This window comes from Rhineura floridana, chromosome 17 (assembly GCF_030035675.1).
Source record: "Rhineura floridana isolate rRhiFlo1 chromosome 17, rRhiFlo1.hap2, whole genome shotgun sequence".
NCBI classification, from domain to species: Eukaryota; Metazoa; Chordata; class Lepidosauria; order Squamata; family Rhineuridae; genus Rhineura; species Rhineura floridana.
The window spans coordinates 29532963-29558459 of record NC_084496.1 but is presented as its reverse complement, the minus strand read 5'-3'; the positions used below and the strand labels follow the sequence as shown (position 1 = coordinate 29558459).

At 45.6% G+C, this 25497-nt stretch overlaps 1 protein-coding gene across 8 annotated transcripts in view; it reads right to left on the bottom strand.

Moving 5' to 3' along the window:
• Window positions 1–25497, bottom strand: part of SDK1 (sidekick cell adhesion molecule 1) — a 681727-nt gene that overhangs the window by 142060 nt on the left and 514170 nt on the right. For all 8 annotated transcript variants that reach the window (XM_061599424.1, XM_061599427.1, XM_061599426.1 and 5 more), the window contains 2 exons: window positions 21145–21336; window positions 19798–19919 (listed from right to left, as the gene is read on the bottom strand). In XM_061599424.1, the coding sequence (XP_061455408.1) occupies window positions 19798–19919; window positions 21145–21336 (314 nt within the window). The remainder of the gene's footprint in view (window positions 1–19797; window positions 19920–21144; window positions 21337–25497) is intronic.

The following is a 25497-nucleotide window of genomic DNA, read 5'->3' as shown; positions in this document are numbered from 1 at the left end:
AAGTTCTAGCCCTCCAGATATTGTAAACTTCCATCTGTTTCAGCCAGCAAGGCCAATGGCCAGTGACACTAGAAGCTGCAGTCCAACGACATCTGGAGGGTCACTAGTTAGTCACCTCTACCTATGGCTTTTGTCCAAAATATTCCTCAGATGTTTTGTCAAAAGAGGAACACTTCAAAGTTTGCTTCAATCAAAATGTGGTGATCACTTAGGGGTGCCTATCTGTACACAGGTGATGCTTAATAACCTTTCTGAGAAATGTCACTGGTTTTAATCAAAACTCTTCTGGGTTCCCATTCCCTAGGAAATTCTTTTACGTTTTGCCTAGGGATCAGCCAACATTTTTGCAGTTGGAGGTGAATTTTGCTTTAGGCAATATTTTATTTATTTATTTATTATTTTATTTATTATTTCAATTTATATACCGCCCTTAGCAAAATAGCTCTCAGGGCGGTGAACAAATGAGATAAAATACAATATATCATAATAAAAATACAAAAACATATACGAACAAACAACAAAAAACACAACAAAAACAAAATAAATACTACAAAAATTAAAAATACAGATTAAAAGATTAAAAAATTAAGAAGATTAAAATGCCTGGGAGCATAAAAAGGTCTTTACCTGGCGCCGGAAAGATGGAAGTGTAGGCGCCAGGCGTACCTCTTCGGGGAGGCTGTTCCACAACTCAGGGGCCACCACAGAAAAGGCCCTAGATCTAGTAACCACCCTCCGGGCTTCCCGATGAGCTGGTACCCGGAGGAGGGCCTTAGATTCTGAACGAAGTGAACGGGTAGGTTCATAGCGAGAGAGGCGTTCCACAAGGTATTGAGGTCCCACGCCGTGTAAGGCTTTATAGGTCAAAACCAGCACCTTGAATCTTGCCCGGAAGCAAATAGGAAGCCAGTGCAGACGCGCCAGGACAGGTGTTATATGCGAAGACCGACTGGTAGCCACTTGCTTCCTAAAGGCTGTGGTGTGGTGGAGGCACATTACAAAATTGGCCATGGGTACCATATAAAAATCTTGGATGTTTTAAAAATGACACAAGTTACCTAAGCTAGTACTAAAGACTGCTGTAGCATTTTATTAGATTTATAAAATAGATTTGTTTGAGAAACTGCATTCTTGGTTTATTTTATTTCTTCATTTGTTTATTTTTATACATAAAATAAATAATATTTATTGCTAATATTTATAAAATAAAATAAATAAATTCTTGGTTGTGATGAATTCTATGATTTTTGACACCTGCCTTGATGATAGCTTGATGATGGCCAGTACCCTTGAGTTGCAATCTCTACCTGAGTTATGATGGCCGGGCTGGCAGAATGAATTCCATAATGATGGGACATTTGAGGAGGCAATAATATTTGTAGTTCATAAGTAATTACACTTTGCCTCTAAGCAGACATTCTCAATTTGTACTCAAAGCTATTACTGTTGAGAGAAGCTGTCCAACAGTATTTGTAGACAAGCTTAATGCTTACATAGCATAACACTGTGCAAGAAAAAACGTGCTGTGATATTGGTGTCTAGATTCACGTTCTGGCTTTATACCTAGGACTTATTAACAACCTCAGGTGGCAAATAATGCTCCACCAAACCTTTGGAGTCGGCTTCAACTTCGGTACTACAGAGTAGCAAAAACTTTTATGTCACCTTGGGGACCTTGAATCCTGGTTCTTATCCAAGTTACACTCTCCATCTGACATCTCAAAAGCAATGGACTACACTTATGGTTGATAAAAGGCTGCTTCACAAAGCTGAAAAGATATTCTTGTACCTCCCTGTTTCGGGTTTGGGAGGGGGGAAGCATTTAGAGCCAGCACTGATGTATGATGCTATTTCAAGTGCACTGAAGGAGCCAAATAACTCTGTAAAGAGTAACCCAGTCACTCTTATCACAGTTCTTGGTCAGGGTTATTATCATCCTTTTTGTACAGAGAGGAAACTAAGCAGCAAGCACCCTGGTCAATGAGCACCCAGTGACCCAATGAAAATATGTGAAACTGGATAAGCTAAGCTACTATCACAGCTTCAAATTCTATGTTCTGCCCTTTTAAAAACTGTTGGGCCTGAAGAACTGTTCTTGTTCTATATTTTAGACTCAGGGATGAATATCTGAGCACATAAACACGGGCCTCTTGTAACGCATACTGATGAGAGGACTTCCCCCTCTTTCATTTCTCAGTGGTTCCAGAAACTCTCCCTGCACCACACTGCACTTCCCCTGAATTGGAGCATGTGTTATTGCTGCAGGTTTCAGTTCCTTGCGTTCACAGGCATCGTCCCTCCACCCTCTACTTTACCAGTGCCCACGTACACATCATTTCCGTTGCAGTGTTTTATGCATCTTGATGTGATTGTAGGTATCATTCTTCCAAGTTTCTTTTTGTGCAATCTCTTACGACATGCACAATGGAACCAATGACCTAGAGAGGTAGTGGGCTCTCCGACACTGGAGGCATTCAAGAGGCAGCTGGACAGCCATCTGTGGGGAATGCTTTGATTTGGATTCCTGCATTAAGCAGGGGGTTGGACTTGATGGCCTTATAGGCCCCTTCCAACTCTACTATTCTATGATTCTTTACATTGGGGAAACCCCACACAAAGAGAAATTTGATATAATCAGACATAAAATCACGTTAAGATTCCCTTTCTTTGCAGAATGTTAGCCATTGAATCAGTGTGGTATAGTGGTAGAGAATCAGACAAGTTTTTATTTTGCCCTATTACTTGTCCCCACCATCGGGCACTCAGAATATTTGAGTGTCAGACTAGGACAGGAGAGACTCAGATTTGAATCCTCACTCAGCTGTGAAGCTCACTGGGTGACCTTGGGCCAGTCATCATCACTCATCCTAACCTATCCCCAAGAATTGTTGGGAGGATGAAATAGAGGGGGGTAGATATCCATGTGGACCATCTTGAGGTCCTTGGAGAAAAGAGGAAGATATGAACAGAATTAAAGTGTAGTTGGTACAATGTCTTAATTCCTATTAAGACAATACACCAACTACCTCCAGGTAGTAACATGTATTTGAGGGAAAGGATCATTGCTCAGTCGTCCCAGGTTCAAGACCCAGCAACTCTAAGTAGGGTTGGGAAAAATTCCTATCTGAAACCCTGGAGAACTACTGCTGCTGCTGCTATTATTGATTGATTTATATACTGCTTATATGCCAAAATGGCTTCTAAGCACTTTACACCATAAAATCAATCATAAAATACATACATAATTGAAATGCCCAATTCAATCAGAACATGAAAACATCCTCAATTGAAATATACAATAAAACAGACCAGTTAAAAGCAAGTAAGCAAACAAAAAACAAACAAACCAGTGAACAAGTTCAGAAGTTCAAGCGCAGGGAAATGCTTGCCTAAATAGGGGCCAACAGAAGGCCAATTCCGGTGGGGTCTCTCATATTTCAGCAGGGAGGGCACTCCACAACACTGGCGCTGCCTCCATGTTACCACAAGCCAATAATCATCAGGCATTGGCAAAAAACTACCTGGGTTCTATCTGCTGAATGTAATGCCCTTACCAGGCAATGGAAGATGGTTTCGGAGGTAACCTGGTCCAGAGTTATTTAGGGCTTTGTATGTTAGTAACAGAACCTTAAAACTGGTGGCTAACAGGCAGCCAGCGCAGATCCCTCAGCAAAAGTGTGACATATGCCTGATAAGGAGCGTCAGACACCACCCAGGCTGCAGCAGGCTGCCATTTAGTGTGGACAATGCTAAGCAAGATAGGCCCATGGCCAGACTTTGTATAAAACAGTTTCCTACATACAGTACCTGCGTTAATCAGTAAGGTAGAAAAGGGAAGATGATCCAAAGGAACTGAAACACGCAGTAAACCATGCATTCATAATGCTCTGCGCAAACTGTGGAAGTTTAAACAGTGGATCGGGAGGGAAGTCTTAATGCATTGGGGTTCTACTTCAGAAACAAGATGAGGCATTTTGAAACTCCAAAATCCAAGGAGAAATTCAGAGGAGGAAAATTTCTGAATCATCCTTAGAAGGATGAAAGGTGTGGGTTTTGTCAGGATCTCTTTACAGTAATTAAAAGCAGGGGGGCAATCTTTTGCTGATTGTGGCTTCTGAGTATTTTAAACAGATGTGCATCGATTCTATTATTTATTTATTTAATTTATACCAGCCCAGCCTTCATGTTGATGAGAGCCCTGTGCATTTTCTATCCATGGATCTGTATCTGACTACAAAATGTAAAGTGAGAATAAGCCCTGAGAGAGTCACACTCTGAGAACTTTTGTCCCTCTGGATTCTGCAAGAAGTAGTTTCAAATTAAGTACATTTTCATTCTCCACTTAGGGAACATTCTATTTTTGTTGGTGAAACATACTGGCCTTCACGCAAGTATGACAGCAAGCACATTGAATAATTTTCTGGAACTGTAAAAAAACACACCCACCGAGATACCAATTCTGATTCTGTCTAATGAAGCACAGCAAAAGCTTTCAATTTGCAAACCATGGGCTGTTTCCAAGCAGACATACAATTTAGAATGACAAAGCAAGAGACCAAGGCTGTAAACACACTAGTCACCAGATCAAAGCGTTTCCATTGGCCACATCCTGGGTTGATCTGCTGATCAGCTGTGAACTCTCTTTGAAGCTGAATTTTAAAAAGGGGCGGGGTTTGACTAGCGCTGTGTGCCCCAGTTTTCTGAAGAGACAGGTGGAGATGCAGTGGAACTGGCACAATAGTGAGTGAGTTTCTACCCCAACTCTAAAATTAAGACTTGCAAAGTAAAAGCAAGATGTGGAGGAAGGAGGAATTGGCTCAGAGCTTTGAAAAGCCACACTAGCTCAGATTAGCAGCCATTAAATTACAGGCCGCTCACTGTTCTTGTCTCTTCAGAATGATTTATATGGGACCTCCAATAATTTTTATTTATTTATTTATTTATTTCTTAAACTTATATACCGCCCGACTAGCAATAGATCTCTGGGCGGTTAACATAAAATACAATAAAATTACAGAATCTGATACAACAAGCATATAAAAACTACACAATCTAAAACCAAGTTACAAACATTTAACTAAGATTAAAATGCCTCAGAGAAGAGAAAGGTTTTAACTTGGCGCCGAAAAGATGACAGTGTCGGCGCCAAGCGTACCTCCTCGGGGAGACTGTTCCACAATTCGGGGGCTGCCACTGAGAAGGCCCTAGATCTCGTCACCACCCTCCGAGCCTCCCTATGCGTCGGGACCCGGAGGAGGGCCTTCGTAGTAGACCGTAGTGTACGAGCCGGTTCGTATCGGGAGAGGCATTCCGACAGATATTGTGGTCCCGCGCCGTATAAGGCTTTATAGGTTAACACCAACACTTTGAATCTGGCCCGGAAGCATACTGGAAGCCAGTGCAGGCGAGCCAGCACAGGTGTTATATGCTCAGACCACTTAGTTCTTGTTAGCAGTCTGGCCACCGCATTTTGCACTAGCTGTAGCTTCCGAACCATCTTCAAAGGTAGCCCTACGTAAAGTGCGTTGCAGTAGTCCAAACGTGAGGTTACCAGAGCATGTACTACTGATGTAAGGTAATAACACAAATCCTTCTTTCTATAATTTAAGAATGATATATCTCAACTAAGGTAGGGAGCCATTGGCTAGTGCTGCTTTGAAAGCATTCTGTCGACCTAACAAGTAGTTTTGATTCAAATTTGTTCTTTGTCTGCTATCTGCTATTACCAGTCAAGTTTTTCCCCTCACAAATATTTATATTACTATCAATATTTTCTTTCAAAATATTGATGTTTTGAAAGGAAGTATCAATATTTTGAAGAAAATATCAATACATGAAGGACAACACCAATAATTGAAAGAAAATATCAATATCTTTGAAAGAAATTATTGATAATTTGAATGAAATTATTGATAAAGGGAAGGAATGAGGCTTTGCTGCCTCCTCCTTTGCTGTGACTGAGGCTGGTCATTTTTCACATTAGCAAGCAGAGGGAGACCGGCTGTTTTCCTTTGGAAAGAAAAGGAGGAAGGCAACCTTCAGTGTCCCCCCTCCACTCCCCCCTCCTCCTCCTCAAGCCTCGAGTCCTTAACATGGGCGAGACTTGGCTTGCTTCCTTATGCTTGGAGCTTGGATTATTCAAGCGCAGGCATGTGGCAGAGTGAGAAAGACAGAAACACACAGAGAGAAAAACCTGTACTGTGAGTAAAATCAATAAAAGAACAATATATTCGAGGGGTTTTTTGAAGGGTAAAAATCAGGTGTTGTGGGAAAGCCACTGAAGTTTGGAGCAAAAAGGTTCACTCCGCAAAGATGGAGAATATGAGGACCACTGAAAAATCAGATGCTCAACCTGAATTCAGTGGAATTCGCACCCATCCTTAATCTCAACACAAAGTTATTCTATATAGATTTTTAAAGCAAAAGTTAAAATAGATGCTGTTAAGAAGATGCAGTTGTGAAAACTAAGGGAAAAGGCAGAAATCTAATTACAGTTCCTGATACTGGTGTAATGTTGATACCATAAAACAAAGAAAAACCAAGTTAATATTCAACACTGGGAACAAATCTTTGTGTTCCATATCTATAACTTAGCTACAAGACTTTGGGAGCCCAACAACATCTGGAGGGCGGCCACAGGTTAGCTAGCCCTGCCACAGAGAGCAAAATCCATAGCCACTGTGGAAACTTTACAGTGGAAATAAGACAAAAGCTTTGTCAACCAAGAGGCAGATGATTATTCCCAGAGGGTTTAATGTCAAATCATTCCACAAACTAAGTAATATTGTTTTTGAAATGAGCTTGATATATTGTTGGCTCTCAACCTTGGATGTTTTGCTTTGAAATGCATCACTTGCTTTGTGATACGTTATGCTTCTCTGTACATTTTCAAAGATTAAATATAATACAAGACAAAAAGAGGGGGAGGAAAAAAATCCCACTGTCTCATCTGCATGGGTGCCAATGCAATGTTGATCAGTCCCCTAATTATGGGTCAGGAGACTAGGAGTGCACTATGGGCTTGTACACCCCTTCCACCTTCCTCATATCATCACATGCACAATGTTTTATTTATTTATTTAACAAAATTTATATACCACTTGATTGTAAAAAACCTCTAACTGGTTTACAAAAATGTTAATAATTGTATAAACCTCTGCCATGTTCCAGGTAAGAGACAGAGTTTTGCATGTTGTAGGTACCACAATTTTTCCAAGAGGTGTAGGAAATGTTGCTTCAGCTATGCCCTGCACTGTGCCATGGCTTATGTACTTGCAGAGATCTCCAGTACGAACAACACCAGCGTGATGCTCTGGAGGACAGATACGGTTCAGCAATCACACACCAGGAGGGGGATTAAATATAACGTTCGTATGCATCACTCCAAAGGGACCCAACAGCTTGAAGCCGTCTCACTACCAGTGGATGGTCTGTATGAAGGAACAATTTCAGGAATTCAACATTTAATCTTAAAAGTACCAGATAATATTATTTATAGAGACCTGCAGGTAGGAAGCAAGAAGCACAATTTACCTGACAGGAGAATAAATGCCCATTTTTAAAGAAATCCAGGACACCATGGCAGAAACAAAGAGGGAGATTGTTCAGAGCTGATGGAGAAGAACATTTCTCTGAGGTACATTTAAAGATTTAAGGTGAGAAAACTCCAAAGTATTTCATTACATCCTATAACAACCTACTCAGGCACATGAGTGATTGGTAGTATATTGTAAAAGGCAATTCATCCTGCACTACCCCCTTGTGGCTTATAATTTAACTCCCCCTGGACATTCTGTTTAGCATAGAATCTCATAAAATAGAATCTAAAATCAGCTATCTCCACCGAGGATGAGGTAAACCCCTGGACTACAAATATGGAGGTATGTCTGCAATTCATGTTGTGGCTTTCTTTCTTCTAAGCATTCACAAATATCTATATAATTTATTTAGAGGAACAGACTGCAACATAGTTTTATTTATTTTTATTATGTAATATCTTAGGAGCCCAACGAAAAATTATTCCATTTATTTCACCACTTTATTGCTTTGCAAAATAAAACAAAATAAAAATCTGAAGAGGCTCAAAACTAAAACAACAGAAGCCATATTTCAACCTTGTTGACTGCTTCATATCCTGGTTTGTTTTTTAAGTCCCCTAATGGGCACATCCTTAAACTATGCATAAACTGGAATGGGTGAGAATTTCAATCCAGTTCTCATTTCAAGCTGAATTTATCAAATTTGTACTTTCAGAAATAACATCTGAATTGAAACACAGCCATCTTTTTAAATTTGTACTTATTTGAATTTTTGATGCAGTTTGCCAACCAACCATTGTTTACAAAAATGCATACATTAGAGAAAAGTGGGCATAAAAATGAATATATGAGTGAAAATAGCAAGCAAAAATGCATTATATTTATTTATTATATGACAAGAAATTGCTTGCAGAAATGTGTACATTAATTGAAAGTCTATACAAAAAGGTGCTTATTTGGAGAAAAGCACACTAAAATGCTGCAGAATTGTTCTGACAATTTTTTTAACAAAAATGCAAATTGCTGCAGAAATATGAACTGAATTTAAGATTGGAAAAAAGAGGAACGGGGAGATCTTTCCATCCCTAGCATACAGACAGATTAAGGGTGATGAATACCCAGGGACTGCATTATGGAGGGAGGGGCACGTGCTATCATTAGGACTGACACCCTTTCTCCTGACAGAAGCTTTAATAGATGTAGGAAAGGCACAAAACTCCCAGGGGTGCAACTTCTCCAGCACTGTGTCTCCAGCTAGAGAAAACTGCACCTATTGAATCCCATCCAATATATTAAAGGGTGCAGAGCTTTAACTGGTGGGAAAGATCTTGGTTTACACTGGAAATCTACAGGGATGGCCTGATTTATTTTCATTTTTGTAGAAAAACTAGCCATTTTTAGCACACAGATAAATAGTAACAATATCCCTTGGTTTGATGCTTAGCCACCTTCTTGCATTAGAGAATTTCTTTCCAAGTCATAAAAATCATATTTTTCTTATTCTTAAAGCCATTTCGCATTCCAGAAACCAATTTAAAACTGGCTGATGAGAGAGACAGTAATAGTAACCAGCCAGAAGTCTTGGGAAGTTCACAAGCAGGACATGATGTGGGGGCCCCTTTAGACTGGTGGGTATTTTTTTGGGGGGGAGGCATGTTCTGCATTGATGCAATAATAGTGCATTCGTGGTGGATTTATTCTGGACTGTCCAGACATCTGTCCGCGTTATTAGTTGTTCTACGATGCTTCTTCATTGTTACCACAATATTGCCATTTGGAGAGGCAGTTTTGTGCTACAGTTCAACAAAAGCAGGAGAAAAACAAAGAAGCAAACCTTGGAGCATTTGAGTAGGGATGGGATATTGACCAGTGCCAATTGGAAAGCACTCTGTCGACCTAACAGGATGATATCTGTTTGAGTTTGTTCTTTGTAGACTAGCTGATGCTTTCACTGATCTGTTTTTTCTCCTCCCCCCAAAAAAATATTGATATTAATACTGATATTTTGAAAGGAAACTTTGATGGTATTAAAGAAAATATCAATATTTTGAAAGGAAATATCAACAAATGAAATATCAATAAAATTATCATTCTTAATATCCATACATTAGAGATGATTTTTTTTAAAAAAATCTGTTTTTGAAAATAGCCATGGAAAATCCCTACATAAAAATCTGATCAGCAACAACAGAGAATAAGCAAATTAAAGGAAAACTGAGTACCAAATCTGAACTGGGCTGAATTCTAGCACATCCCTATTATGAAAAGTGACAAGATTTCAGCAGGAAAATGTGGGCTGTGCAAAGGTTGGAAACAGAGAAATATGCCCCCCCCCAGTTTTGCAAGTGCAAATAGTATTCAAAACTGGATCATGTCTAACTGCTCTGATACCATCATGAGCACAAATCATCGTGAATGCACAGTCAAAAGGACATCTGGAGGGGACCTAATTGCCATGGCCCTATTGTTTGCCATAAAACCAGCAATCAGAGGCACACTGACTTTAAACCATCAATGGTCAATATCACCTGCCTTGGCTAACATCCCTTCATAGACATAAGTTCCAGAAACTTTGTGGGTTTTTTTTTAAAAAAAACCATGCCACAGCCAAATATTCTCAAGGCCAATAAAGCTGAGGCACTGTTTTAGGTTTTTAGATCCCCTACAAGTGAAAATGTATTGATAATTGATGACATAAGCATCAAACCATAACAAAGTGCTAAAGCTGGAAACATTTTAACACAGCCAAGCTGGCACTGTCTATGTGTTTACACGTTTCCCCCTTGCAACTGCAAATTAAAATGCCTTCCACCTAAAAAGCATTGCTCCCTCCCTGCTTTGAAGAAAGCTAACAGCTTATGCACTCTTAATTATCAACTTGGTAGATTTAAAGGCATCAGTAAATGGTCTCACCTTTGCCTCTGTTCTCTGAATAGAACTGAAGACTAGCCTTGTTCTTTGTTTGTATGCAATTTCTGTTCACTCTTAATGGAGAAACATCTATCCATTCTTTAAACAGGCATCCTGTTACCATTTTCCTATGGCAGAAAAGCCAACCTCTTGACTCCCCAGCAAACCATGCATGCATATCCATTAGCTCGCTGGCCAACTATGCTCATTTGGTACATTACTCTAAGCCCTCATTTAGTGACACACACCCAGGAGCTTTCAACATGCTGGTCTTCCACAGCTAAAAACAACTGAAAACAAACAGATTTATTTATTATGGCATAACGTTTGTGGATTTGAGTCCACCTCAGTGTTATCTATGTGGGTGCGGGGGGGGGCATTCAAACAGGGAAGTGAAATGGCAATGAAATGAAACAATCTGCAACAATTCAATTAAAGCTTAATGCAGCCTTTCCCAACCAGTGTGCCTCCAGATGTTGTTGGACCACAACTCCCATCAGCCTCAGCCATTGGCAATGCTGGCTGAGTCTGATGGGAGTTGTGGTTCAACAACATCTGGAGGCACACTGGTTGGGAAAGACTGGCTTAATGTATACAAAATAAGCACAGTGACCATTCACAACCCACCTTTCAATACAAGGATTCTTAAGACAGGGCACAGCACTTAATACAACAAAATGTATCAACACAAATTAGTAAAACTAACAGGAAAGCAGCAAGCAGAAAACTAGACAGCAGTCAATGAAGCTCAGTAAAAATCAGGCACATTAATGACAACTGGCCTGTATAAAAAGACAAGTATTCACAATAACCTAAATGCAAATGTTGCCTAGGAAAATTAAGGAAATTTTTATTTTATTTATGTTAATTTTTTTTTAAAAAACTATACATACCTAAAGGCAGCACCCAAAAATTTTGAGGCATAAGAACATAAGAAGAGCCCAGAAGGCCAAAGGTCTATCTAGTCCAACATCTTGTTCTCACAGTGGCCAACCAGATGCCCCTGACGAGAAACCCACAAGTGGAACCTGAATGCAACCACAACTCTCCACCCTCATAATTCTCAGCAACTGGTATTCCCATTGCTGAGAATATATGAGTGTCAGCTGGTATTCAGAGGCATACCACTGCTGACCGTGGAGGGAGAACACAGCCATCATGGCTAGAAGCCACTGATAGCCTCCTCCTCCTCCATGAATATGTCTAATCCTCTTTTTAAAGCCATCCAGGCTGGCGGCCATCACTATGTCTTGTAAGAGTGAATTCCACAGTTTTAACTATGCACTGTTCTGAATCTTCCAACATTCAACTTCATTGTATGTCCCCAAGTTCTAGTGTTGTGTGAGAGGGAGAAAAACACCTTTCCACTTTCTCCCCGCCATGTGTAATTCTATTCACCTCTTATCATGTCTTTTCTTACTCGCCTTCCCTCTAAACTAAAAAGCCCCAAATGTTGCAATCGTTTCTCATAGGGAAGTTGCTCCAATCCCGTTCCGCGCCTGGGACCTACCGGGCAGAGGGACGAGCTTGCGGCCGCTGTCGATGTCCCGGCTGCCATCTTGGATGGGATGCGTGCACACACGGCGCGCTGGCGCGCCGTCGTGTGACGCGGCAGGGAGGCGGGGCGGCTGAAGGCTATTTAAGGCCGCCCCGCCTGCTTCCCGCCATCCAGTTTGAATTTCGGCGGCAATCGGGGCAGCCGCAGCAGCAGCAGCTTCGGCTCGGCGCGGCTTCCTTCAGCGGCTGCTTCGGCCGGGCTCCTTTGGCGGCAGCTTCGGCGGGGTTCCTTTGGCAGCGATCGCGGCAGCAGCAGCTTCGCAATTTCGGCAGCAGCAGCTTCGGCGGCGGCTTCTCTGCCGGCGCACGTGGGCCTCCGGAGGCTTCCTGTGGCCAGGGTGGCTGGGCGGCATCGAGCGCCCCCCCCCAACCTCATTGAGAGACAGGGAGGCAGTGGCGGCGGGCAACAAGGCCTAGGCGGCGAGGATCCTGGGGCAGTCACGACGAGGCGGCAGCGCAGGATCGGATCCAGCACGGCGAGGACCACAGGCTAGGCGGCCTTTGGCCGGCAACTTTTAAATTTAATTGTTAATTTTAGTTAACGCGGGGGAGGTGGGGCACGACCCCAACCATCAACCCTTGCCACGTGCAGGGCAATTAGGCTACCCTCCAGGATAATTGGGTGCCGGGTGGGGGTATTGAATAAGCAGGCGGGCTCCTTCACAACGCTTTGTAATCACGTCCTTTTTTTTTTTTTTTTTTTTTTTTGCAAGCGGGGCCCCCTATCTCAATCTAGTATGCCCAAGAAAGGACAAGGGGGGCCAAAAGGGAAGGGAAAGGCCCCCAGAGCAGGGGGGAGATGCCCACCCCCAGCGGCAGAGGGGGCAAGGAGTGGGGAGGGGCCACCATGGGCGGCCATATTAGCCAGGTTGGAAGCCCTAGAACATGGCTCAAGCCACCCTAATGCACCCCGGGACCAACCTGTGACAGGGAAGAAGAAGGACCCACCACCCAAACGGTCTCGGGGGAAAACACAGCGGCCAGTGAACAGTGCTGATGCAGGGGCTGTTGCTTCCATCTTAGCGCGACTGGATGTGCTGGAGGCCGGGCTCAGGGCTGAGGCGAGGACGCCCAGCATAGAGCCAGGCGCAAATCCCACCCTGCAAGCAGCCCCAACAATGCAGCCCGCACAAGGACCTTCGGCGGAAAGCACACAGGGTGAGTCCTCTATCATGCCACAACAACAAGGACAGCAGCAGTGGAGCTGGGCCCCCTGGGGGTACCCCTACTGGCCCTTTTCCCCACCAGCGGTAACCGAGGGATATGGGCAGGCAGGGACCTCCGCCTGCGGGGGGGAGGTTACGCCACAGCAGCAGCATCCCCTAAGGGAGGCCTGCGAGCAGGTCTGGCACCTCGCTGCTGGGACGGCAACGGAAGGAGGACAGCAGCCCGCCCTGTCTGCCAACCCCCCTGCAGAGATATCCGACCCCCTGGGATCAGTCAGAGAGGGGGCCATACCTTTTGGGGAAACGTCTGCCCCACTGGGTTTTCATCTTCTGCCTGCTACGAAGGACAGAATATGGAGGGGAGAGTATGTGGACCTATTCTCGCTCCTGTACAGGGAGCCGGTTGGGAAGGATAAGGATAAAGGAGAACATGCAGAGCCCGATAGGCCCAAGCGCCGACGGGTAGAGCGCTCTTGGGCTAACTGGCTGCCTGCATTCCTTACCTACATGGGGGTGGTAATACAGAGGCAGCCTCACAGGGCCTCGGTACTAATCAAATACCTCGATATCATATACCGGGGCTACTCGGAGTTTCAAGGGACGGCATGGCTAGACTACGACCAGGCGTTCCGTATGAGGGCGGCTTTTGATACATCCCTCCCCTGGGACAAGAAGGAGGCTGACCTGTGGCTGCAATTTATGGCGCATTCTAGACCCATGGCAGGCGATAGGGCGGACAGCGGCCATCTCTTGGCGCGCCAGGCATCAGCAACTGCTTCCCGCGGGCCTGCGGGGCAGGGGGTTCAACCCCGCCTGCTTTGCTGGGAGTTCAGCTCGCGTGGCCTTTGCGGTCGGAGCCCGTGCAGGTTCAGACATGAATGTGCCATATGTGGGGGCCCCCACGCCTGCACTAGCTGCCCCAGGGGCCGCCCCTTCAGGGGTGGAAACAGGGATTCGGCTGGTGCAAGGAGGACAGGGGCTGCAGGCGCAGCTCAGGGAAAGGGGCCCCAGCCCAATTAAAATTGCCGTGCTCCGACACTTACTCCACCTTTACCCCCTAGTCCTAGATGCCCAGTTTTTATTAGAAGGCTTCACAGTGGGTTTTCGGATCCCCTATTTAGGTCCCAGGCGACCTTTCATGTCCTGCAACCTTAAGTCAGTGGAAGGCAGGGAATCAGTTCTGAGAGAAAAAATTAAGAAGGAAGTAGTAGCCGGCCGGGTTCTGGGCCCCTTTGCTGCACCACCCATCCCCTCACTCAGAGTTTCCCCGTTGGGCCTCGTTCCCAAGAGGGCACCAGGTGAATTTCGCCTGATACACCACCTGTCCTTTCCACAGGGTGAGTCAGTCAATGACTTTATCCCAGCGGAGCTGTGCTCAGTCCGCTACACATCATTCGACTGTGCTGTGCGAATGGTCAGGGACTGCGGGGTTGGGGCCCTTATGGGAAAGTGTGACATCAAGTCTGCTTTCCGCCTCCTCCCGGTCCACCCACAGGACTTCGAGCTGTTGGGCTTGGCTTTTGATGGGGAATATTACGTGGACAGGGCATTGCCTATGGGCTGCTCTATATCATGCTCTGTTTTCGAGCGCTTCAGCTCCTTCTTGGAGTGGGCGGTCAAGAGGCGCGCAGGCTTGCAATCAGTGGTACACTATTTAGATGACTACCTGTTTGCGGGCCCTGCGGACTCAGGCACCTGCAGGGCGTTCATGGCACATTTCGCGGGGCTGGCTGGGGAGCTGGGCGTCCCCCTCGCGGCCGAAAAAACTGAGGGCCCATCCACTGCTATCACGTTTCTGGGCATCGAGATAGATACGGTGGCCCAATGCTGCAGGCTTCCTCAGGACAAGTTGGGGGCCCTCAGGGAGAAGATCTCAGAGGTGGTCAGTTCTAACAAGGTGACATTAGCCACTCTCCAACGGCTGGCAGGCCAGCTGAACTTTGCCTGCAGGGTTGTAGCGCCCGGCCGCGCCTTCCTGCGGCGCGTATATGATGCCATGGCTGGCCTATCACGATCCTACCACCGCACACGGGTGACAGCCGCTCTTAGGGCTGACCTGACAGTGTGGTCCACCTTCCTGCGGGACTTTAATGGGGTCTCCCTATGGAGAAGGGATCGCCTGTTGGAGGCAGAACTACAGGTGCACTCCGATGCCTCGGGTGCCTTCGGTTTTGGGGTCATTCTGCATGACTCATGGTGCCACGGCAGCTGGCCACAGGGCTGGACACTGGCGGGCCTGACCAGAGACCTGACGTTCTTGGAGTTCTTCCCCATCGTCGTGGCCGTACACCTCTGGCCCGACAAGCTGTGTAATTCCGCAGTCCACTTTTGGTGCGACAACCTCCCCACAGTGCACGTTATTAACACCCTGTCCTCTAGAAACCCCAACGTTATGCTTCTGGTGCGAGCATTCGTGCTCCAATGTCTTCACTATAATATTCAGTTCCTGGCGCGCCACGTTCCGGGTATTGACAATAGTATTGCTGATGCTCTATCACGGAACCAGATGGAGAAGTTTCGCCAGCTGGCACCGTGGGCAAGGGCTCTGCCGGAGGTGTTCCCCCCAGCGCTATGGGAGATTGGAGGATTGAATCAGAAAGGGCCATAAGCCTTTCTGTGGCGCCCAGCACTTTGGCCAGCTACCAGGGGGCAGGTAGGGATCTATCTAACTTCAGAGAGTCCAGGGGTTACGTCCAGGAGTGGCCCATCCCGGTCGAGCAGCTTATGGAGTTCTGCGTGGAGGGGAAACGGAGAGGCCTTTCAGTCAGGACCATCAAAGGTAAGCTCTCAGGCCTCGCTTTCCTAGCGAAGGCACGGGGCTTTCAGGACTACACGGGTGACTTTAGGGTGCGCCGGATGCTGGAGGGTTGGTCCCGCGAGCGCCCTTGCCCCCCGGATGCCCGCCTCCCCTTTTCCCCAGAGCTATTGTTTGGCCTGCAGGGACAGTGGAAGCACTTGTGTTCTTCCCCTTTCGAGGCCCTGCTATATCATGCTGCGGCCCTCACTCTGTTTTTTGGGGCCTTCCGAATCGGGGAGGTGGTGGCAGCTTCCAAGAGGGATAACTCCCTCCGAGCCCTGCTAGTCTCCGACCTCAGCTGGAGGGCAGAGCGGGCCATCCTGCGGCTCAGGCGGTCTAAAACGGACCAGCATGGTAAGGGGCGCCTGGTGGTATTAGCCCCATGCCGGCAGCAAGAACTCTGCCCAGTAACAGCCCTGCGCGGTTTTGTGGCAGCGAGGGGGTCGCAGTCAGGGTACCTATTTATACATAGGAACTCCCAGCCCCTTACCGGATACCAGTTCTGGTCCGTGGCGAAGGCCGCACTGGGGAACTTAGGCGTGGACCCCAGTAAGTTCGGGACACACTCCTTCCGGATAGGCGCGGCCTCCACGGCGGCCCTATTGGGCTTTACTAAAGACAGGCTTCAGGCCGTGGGCGGGTGGTCCTCGGACGCGTACAAGGCCTACGTTAGACCACTTGCTGACACACACGGCGCCAGCGGCTAGATTTTGCCCCCCCCCAGGGGCCCCCCCCATTGTTACCCAATGTCGTTGTTGTTTCAACAGATCGCCGGACAAGATTGGAGCTGCCACGCATCCTCCTATGTGGCCACAGTATGATGTTCTGGGCAGGCCGCAGGGCGGCGAAGTCTCGCTTCGGCACGCAGCTGGGGCTCAGTCAATGGGCCGCAGTGCGGTGGCTGGGACGTCGGGGGATGCGTTGGGATGGGCTCCTGCCAGCCTTGTTTCAACCGGCTGTGGAAGTGGCAGCGCCCCAGGTGCTGGTGATCCACCTCGGGGGCAACGACTTGGGTCTGTTAAAGGGCAAGGCCCTAATTGAACAGGCATGCGGTGACCTCCGGGCCATTGCACGTCGCTGGCCGGGGGTGCACTTAGTGTGGTCAGACATCCTGCCGCGCAGGAGGTGGAATTGTGCTGGTGACCCACGAGGGATGGACAGGGCACGGAAAAAGGTGAACAGGCAAATTCAGAGGGCCCTTAGGGACTTAGGAGGTTCTGTCATCCACCACCCAGAGGTGGGCCACAACAAGCTTGAGCTGTTTCGGCCTGACGGCGTCCATTTGACGGACAAGGGCAACGACATCTTTCTAAGGGACCTGCAGAAGGGTTTACACCAGATTCTTATCGGGTGTGGGGTAAAGGGGGACTAAGCAGAGGCTTGTCCCCCTTCTGTGGCGAAGAAGTGCGGGGAAAGGTTAAAGGGAAAGGGCAGCTAGGTGACACCTTTAGGCACCTTTGGGGGTGACAGGCGGTCCGGAGGCCTGCAGCTCAGGGCTACACGGCCCGGGGACAGGGTACGGGCCGCCTTTGGGGCCAACGTGCCTCATCCGCTCAGAGTTTCAGGGCTCCGAGGGGCGGTGATGCGGGTTGGACCCCCTACACATCTTCAGGGTGTGGCTGGAGCTGGGGGGGCTGGCACAGGGCAGCCCCCAGGCTCAGGCAGGGCATGATCGCCCGATAGCTGCTAACAGGCTTTGCCTGGATCTCCAGAACGCCCCGCCCTTAATCTCCCTTCTGCAGGTTCATTATTCAATTGATTCTGTTTAAATAAAGTGGCCCATCATTTACCCAAGCAATGGTGTCTGTGTTTTATTTCGGCAATAGGCCGCAATCCCGTTCCGCGCCTGGGACCTACCGGGCAGAGGGACGAGCTTGCGGCCGCTGTCGATGTCCCGGCCGCCATCTTGGATGGGATGCGTGCACACACGGCGCGCTGGCGCGCCGTCGTGTGACGCGGCAGGGAGGCGGGGCGGCTGAAGGCTATTTAAGGCCGCCCCGCCTGCTTCCCGCCATCCAGTTTGAATTTCGGCGGCACCCGCCCGACCCTCCCTCTGCTGCAGTGTGATCCATTTGGTCGCTACGGGGCCGACTAGGAATTTTTGGCCTGCCTGCCTCGCTTTGCTGGCAGGTTTCTTTTGCCTACTCCACACTGTGGTTGGGGGGAGGGGTCAAGGGTTAGCACGGGTGCCCCTGGGGGTCAATAGGCTGATTGGGCTGTTTAGTTTGTATTGTTAACGGTCACTTTTGGATGCAAGCGAAGAAGTGCGGGGAAAGGTTAAAGGGAAAGGGCAGCTAGGTGACACCTTTAGGCACCTTTGGGGGTGACAGGCGGTCCGGAGGCCTGCAGCTCAGGGCTACACGGCCCGGGGACAGGGTACGGGCCGCCTTTGGGGCCAACGTGCCTCATCCGCTCAGAGTTTCAGGGCTCCGAGGGGCGGTGATGCGGGTTGGACCCCCTACACATCTTCAGGGTGTGGCTGGAGCTGGGGGGGCTGGCACAGGGCAGCCCCCAGGCTCAGGCAGGGCATGATCGCCCGATAGCTGCTAACAGGCTTTGCCTGGATCTCCAGAACGCCCCGCCCTTAATCTCCCTTCTGCAGGTTCATTATTCAATTGATTCTGTTTAAATAAAGTGGCCCATCATTTACCCAAGCAATGGTGTCTGTGTTTTATTTCGGCAATAGGCCGCAACCCCTTGACAATTTTGGTTGCCCATTTCTGATCCTTTTCTAGCCCTACAACATTCTTTCTCAAGTGAGGTGACCAGAACTGTACACGCTAGTCCAAGTGCGGTTATGCTATAGGTTTGTAGAATGGCATTATGTTATAGGCAATTTTATTTTCAGTTCCTTTCCTAATGATTCCTAGCATGGAGTTTGCCTTTTCCACAGCTGCTGAATACTGGATCCACATCTTTATTGAGCTATCCACAATCTCTATGGTCTTGTTCCTGGTCAGACACAGCAAGTTCAGGTTCCATGAATATATATGTGAAATTAGGATTTTTTTGCCCCAGTGTGCATCACTTTAAACTTGCCAACATTGTATTGCATTTGCTTACTGCCCAGAGATCACTTTAGAGTTCCTTTGCCTTTCAACTTTTTTTTTTGCTGATCCTCTCATTTTGGGGAAGTTTTTCTTTTGAACTCAAATTTAACTGTGTTGGATCATCTTGGCAACTGTTCACATGTTGCAGATATGTTAACAGTTGCATATGGAACTGTTGCGTATAAGATGAACTTTATAGCACTAAGGTCACTGTTCTGAATAGCTTCAACAACACTTACATCTTGCATGAGGTCCTGGGCACCACTTAAGTTTAAGTCCAGGGTCATTGCCTCTTTGGTTGGTTCCATAACTGTTCTAGGACATAGCCATTTAGGGTATCTAGAAACTTTACATCTCTGTCTTGACTGGAACACAAATGTACCCAGTCTATATGAGGGTAAGTGAAGTCACCCATTACTACAGCAGTTCCTCCTTCCCTGATTCAACTCTCCATCTCAAGATCACCCTGAGCATTTTGGTTAGAAAGACAGTGCAACATTCCCAGTACTAAATTACTCTTGATGCACAGAGTGACACCATCTCTAGTATGCCCTTCCCTGTCCTACCTTCATTTATATCCAGACGTAAGTGGATATCTACAACAGAGCATACACAACTTTGGACCTCTCCTTTTAGAGATGAATCACCAACCCCTTGTCAAATTGTCTTTAGGAAAATCTAATGGCCATACCCTAGCATCTTAGAATTAATGCTAATTATACATTTAGTTCATCAGAATCAATTAAAATGGCAATTAAAAAAAACTTTACTTCGCATACCTGCCCCTCTACTATCCATTTGGAGACAGATGTTTTCCCATCATACCCAGGCCGGAACTGAAGTGTGGCAGAGCGAGGGCTGATGTTTGAAATTACCAAATTGGATGGTGCACCAGGAAGCTCTTTACATGCAAATACACCACAGGAAGAGCAACATAGGAGGGGAAAAAGAATACAGAGAGGGTGTAAATAAGCAGGCCAACATTTCAACAACTTGTATAGCTGTATTATATTCTAGTGGCAGATTTGAATGTCAGAAGAACTCAACTGCTGGATCACACCAAGAGCCCATCTGGTTCAACATTCTATTTCCCACAGCAGCCAACCAGCTGCCTCTGGGAAAACCACAAAGAGGATATTCCTCACCCATTGTTGCTTTCCAAGAATTGATAATAAGGGGAATACTGACTCTGAACAAGGAGGCTCTCCAGAGGTTCTGAAGATGCAACATTCTTTGTTAGATGTAGATGTCCTGCCCTCAAGTCAATTCTGACTTATGACAACCCTAGGAATAGGGTTTTCATGAGGCCGAGAGGCAGTGACTGCCCCAAGGTCACCTAGTGAGCTTCATGGTTATGTCGGGATTCAAACCCTAGTCTCCCAGGTCGTAGTCCAACACCCTAACCACTACACCATATCCTAGGAGGCTCTATGTGCATTCAAAAATTGGCTAATACCTCAAAGCAGGTAACTCTTAATGTAGAAACTGGATTGCCAGTGAAATTTAAAAAAAGGAATTTCAATTGCAAAACCCACGAATTAATGCATAATGGTGCAATCCTGTTCCTTGTATGTGGACAGCAAGTCACAGCAAGTTGTGTGAGTGAGTGCCCCCTCACCTGCCACTTAACTCCCCCAACATGGGCTACCATTCCTGAGAAGTAGAAGAGGGGACAAGGGAACAGAGAGAGAGAGAGAGGAGTCTGCTTCTCTTCACCCCCATGTAGCTTGCTGCAGCTCAGATTCTAAGCCTCTGTTCCTCCTCTTGACAGAGACGTTCATAAAGATGTAGGTGTAAAGGCACAGAGTTAACGGCACTGCATTAATATGACTGGATTCCTGTAACTGAATGTATACACATTTTTTCAATAACCTCGAAGGGCCCCACTATCAGATGTTGGGATCACCTCCCATTCAAATCTTTCTTGAATCAGTGCTACACAATATACAAAGATCACACATCAGAACACTGCAAACATGGATGAAATACCAATGTAAACACATCTATTGCATTTTGGTTTTTCACTTTACTTCTCTAAGTAGCTCTCGTGATCCTTTGGCGTTAAGAATTGATTCCAATCATCACACCAATATTTCTGGGGCTATTCAAATCTCTGTTTTACCAACCTGGGGGAACTCCAGATGAAATGGTTGATGACGTGACCGTGCCAGTCCCTTTTGCCGTCACTGCCGCTACCTCGATTGTGTAAGTGGTGAGAGATGACAAGCCTGTAATTTTGTACTCAAGGGTTGCGTTAGCAAGACTGCGAGCAAGACGAGATTCATTCCGGCCGTACACCTCCCAGGAGATTTGGTAGCCTGGGGAAAAAAACAGGAAAAAGAAATCAAGTAGCTGCTATCAGAGACGTCTCCTTGGATGGTCTCTGTGCCCTCTCAAAAGACCATTCACAGAACCGTTCACCGACTTGGGTGAGGAACCTCCAGTGTATTTATATTTTCCTTAAAGAGAATAGCACTTTCCTATGTAGTAATATTTGCTCATTAATCTGATGTCATCTGTGGCAAAGCAAAGTGTCCTGCCCCACTGAGCTAAAGGAGTTTCACCTTTCACTCGGCTGTCCATGAAGCTTCAGGGAGTGGCATGCCTATAGCGCCCTCAACTGTGTTTGCAACCCCGTGGTTACTCTGTTGTGGCCTAGGGTTCGCATCTTCAACAGCCACCTCAAGTATCAGAAAATCCTCCCACTCTGTATTCCTCTTCTTTCCTCACCAGTGACCACACACACACATACACACACACGCACACACACACACACAGAGTCAGAGCTTTGAAAAGTTACTTTTTTGAACTACAACTCCCATCAGCCCCAACCAGCATGGCCGCTGGATTGGGCTGATGGGAGTTGTAGTTCAAAAAAGTAACTTTTCAAAGCTCTGACCATAGTAGTAGTAGTAGTATTTCATTTATCAGATTGCTTTATACACTAGAGAGTCTCAAACCAACTTGACAAAATAAAATACAACACATAAAAGCAATTTAAAACCAGAAAAAAATAAAACAATGACAATACATAAAATACTCATCCAGTCTACTCATCCGTGTGCTTGCCCCCCATGTCCAGAGCTGGGGGTCATCTCCTTTGGCTCATAACCCAAATATAAATATAATGGTGGTACAAATGAATGCGTAACGAAATGTCAGGCATACATACACACAGCGCCCTCGCTATCCCTTGGCTCATGGTTGCCCGGTAACTCCAGCTGCTGGCACAAATGTCACGCAGTGTGTTTTGACGCTCGCCACTCTTTTCTGCTTTGAACAAGCCTTTAGGACTGCATGCAGATTTTGCATGAACCTGCTCAAGCATTGAGATCTGCCTTATAAGCCCTTCTCCAGAACCCACCGCCATCACAGACAAGGTGGGCCATGATGAGAGATAGGACCTCCTTTGTGGTGGCATCCCAGAATTGAAACTGTCTTCCCAGAGAGGTCTGCATGGCACCAACTCTGCTGTTTTTTTAGCTCCCGGTAAAACCTCTCTCCTTCCCCGACCTCTAAGAACTTTGTTTTAATTTGAGTTGCTGTTTGCATTACTGATTTCACCTTGTTCTTGACTTTTTTGTATTGAAGCTGCTCTGAAAATTTGTACTGAAGACTGGGATATAATTATTCACACAAACAAATAAATACAACTCTCTTTTCTGCATTTTTAATTTGTATCTCCTCTTGGTCTCTCCCCCCATTTACTATTCATTATTCTACATTGAGTTGTTATCCCATTTCTTAAAACATTCCCAAATCACACTCACTCAACTTCTGCACACTTCTGTATCAGTGCTTGTTCCTCTCCAATATGTCTTCATTAGAGTTCCGCCCTCTCTCACTCACTGCCATTGTCATAGAACCCCAGGTTGCCACTAATTTTCCCCATGGGACATATTTGGAATTAATCAAGAGCTGGAAGGCCAGCAATGTCAGCTCTACTCACCAACCTACTCCTGAGCAAGTTGCACTACAGCGAAATGCCTGCTTAACCCTCTCCATACCACAGCATATGCATTCCTTAAGCATTCCTATGACCCAGGTGTCTTTGAAACAACATGTTTACAAATGTTGGCTGTATGCTAAAAAAAGATGAGTTTTGTTGTTATGTGCCTTCAAGTCGATTACGGCTTATGGCGACCCTATGAATCAGTGACCTCCAAGAGCATCTGTTGTGAACCACCCTGTTCAGATCTTGTAAGTTCAGGTCTGTGGCTTCCTTTATGGAATCAATCCATCTCTTGTTTGGCTTTCCTCTTTTTCTACTCCCTTCTGTGTTTCCCAGCATTATTGTTTTTTCTAGTGAATTATATCTTCTCATTATGTGTCCAAATTGTGATAACCTCAGTTTCATCATTTTAGCTTCTAGTGACAGTTCTGGTTTAATTTGTTCTGACACCCAATTATTTGTCTTTTTTGCAGTCCATGGTATGTGAAAATCTCTCCTCTAACACCACATTTCAAATCAGTTGATATTTCTCTTATCTGCTTTTTTCACTGTCCAATTTTCACATTCAAGCATAGAGATCAGGAATACCATGGTCTGAATGATCCTGACTTTAGTGTTCAGTGATACATCTTTGCATTTGAGGACCTTTTCTAGTTCTCTCATAGCTGCCCTCCCCAGTCCTAGCCTTCTTCTAATTTCTTGACTATTGTCCCCAGTTTGGTTAATGACTATGCTGAGGTATTGATAATCCTTGATAAGTTCAGTGTCCTCATTGTCAACTTTAAAGTTACATAAATCTTCTGCTGTCATTACTTTAGTCTTTTTGATGTTCAGGTGTAGTCCTGCTTTTGTGCTTTCCTCTTTAACTTTCATCAGCATTCGTTTTAAATCATTACTGGTTTCTGCTAGTAGTATGGTATCGTCTGCATATCTTAAATTATTGATATTTCTCCATCCAATTTTCACACCTCCTTCATCTTGGTCCAATCCTACTTTCCATATGATATGTTCTCCGTATAAATTAAACAAATACTGTGATAAAATACACACCTGTCTCACACCCTTTCCGATTGGGAACCAATTGGTTTCTCCATATTCTGTCCTTACAGTAGCCTCTTGTCCAGAGTATAGGTTGTACATCAGGACAATCAGATGCTGTGGCATCCCCATTTCTTTTAAAGCATTCCATAGTTTTTCATGATCTACACACTCAAAGGCTTTGCTGTAATCTATAAAGCACAGGGTGATTTTCTTCTGAAATTCCTTGGTCCGTTCCATTATCCAATGTATGTTTGTGATATGATCTCTGGTGCCTCTTCCCTTTCTAAATCCAGCTTGGACGTCTGCAATTCTTGCTCCATATATGGTAAGAGCCTTTGTTTTAGAATCTTGAGCATTACTTTACTTGCATAGGATGTTAAGGCAATAGTGTGATAATTACTGCATTCCCTGGGATCCCCTTTCTTTGGAACTGGGATGTATATTGAACGCTTCTAGTCTGTGAGCCATTGTTTAGTTTAAAATGTCTATTGGCCAAGAGAATAGGAAATAATCTACCCTCAAATGATGGGTACAACTTCACAGCATAAAGTAAGTGAAGACACTGGATAAAAAATACAATATAATTTAGTTATAAAATAGTTCAACAAACCAGAGAGGAAAGCCCTGTGTGTGTTTACACAAGAGATGCCCCTGCTAGGCAAAAGGTACTGTCACCAATGAGAGCCAAGGAAGAACTTATGAAAGAGATGCTAATCAGCCCAAAAGAACATGCTGAGAATTTTAAAAGAGCAGGTGGTGGAATCTCTACCGTTGTCCTTGCAGGCAGGTTTAAGCAGGGTGAATCATTATCTTGTCTTTTCAGACGCTAAACAGCAAATCCATTGTCCTAATCTGTTCATCACCTGACCTTCCACTTCACTTTTCTGTTGTGGAATTGCCTGTTCAGCCATTCATTCCTTTGCTCTGTCATTTCTGTCTGCCTTCTGTGAACTTCCCAGGGTTTTTATAACCTCATTTTCTCAATTCTGCTTCTGATTTTGCTTGTTCTCCTCTCTCCCTCCTCTGAACCCCTGGTGACAACTTTATTCATTCTGCAGCACAATTGCAAACCTTTCTTGTGACAGTCTCCAGAGGACTAGTTGGAAAAATTTGCTTGATTGCAACTTCCCTGGTGATTAAGATCAGGGCAAGAAAGTACAGAACAATCTTGAAGTGATGTGAATTGGATGTGATACAAGCACAAGGAAGGATGCCTCTCCAGTGATGTTGGCCCTTCCAGTGATACACTTGGATGGGGTATGTGTATACCGTTTTTGGAGATAAAAATGAAGATTATTTTGACATAATACACCATCACCTACTAATCTGTTATATCAGAGGTGGAGAGATAAAATATGTTGAAAAGATGGTTGCATGTTTACTAACATGTCTATGGAGTAAAACGATGCTTTGTCTTTTGTATCATATAATTTCTGAATTTTGTATAGATGTACTAGGTTTCTCCATGGACATCTACTGCAATGTG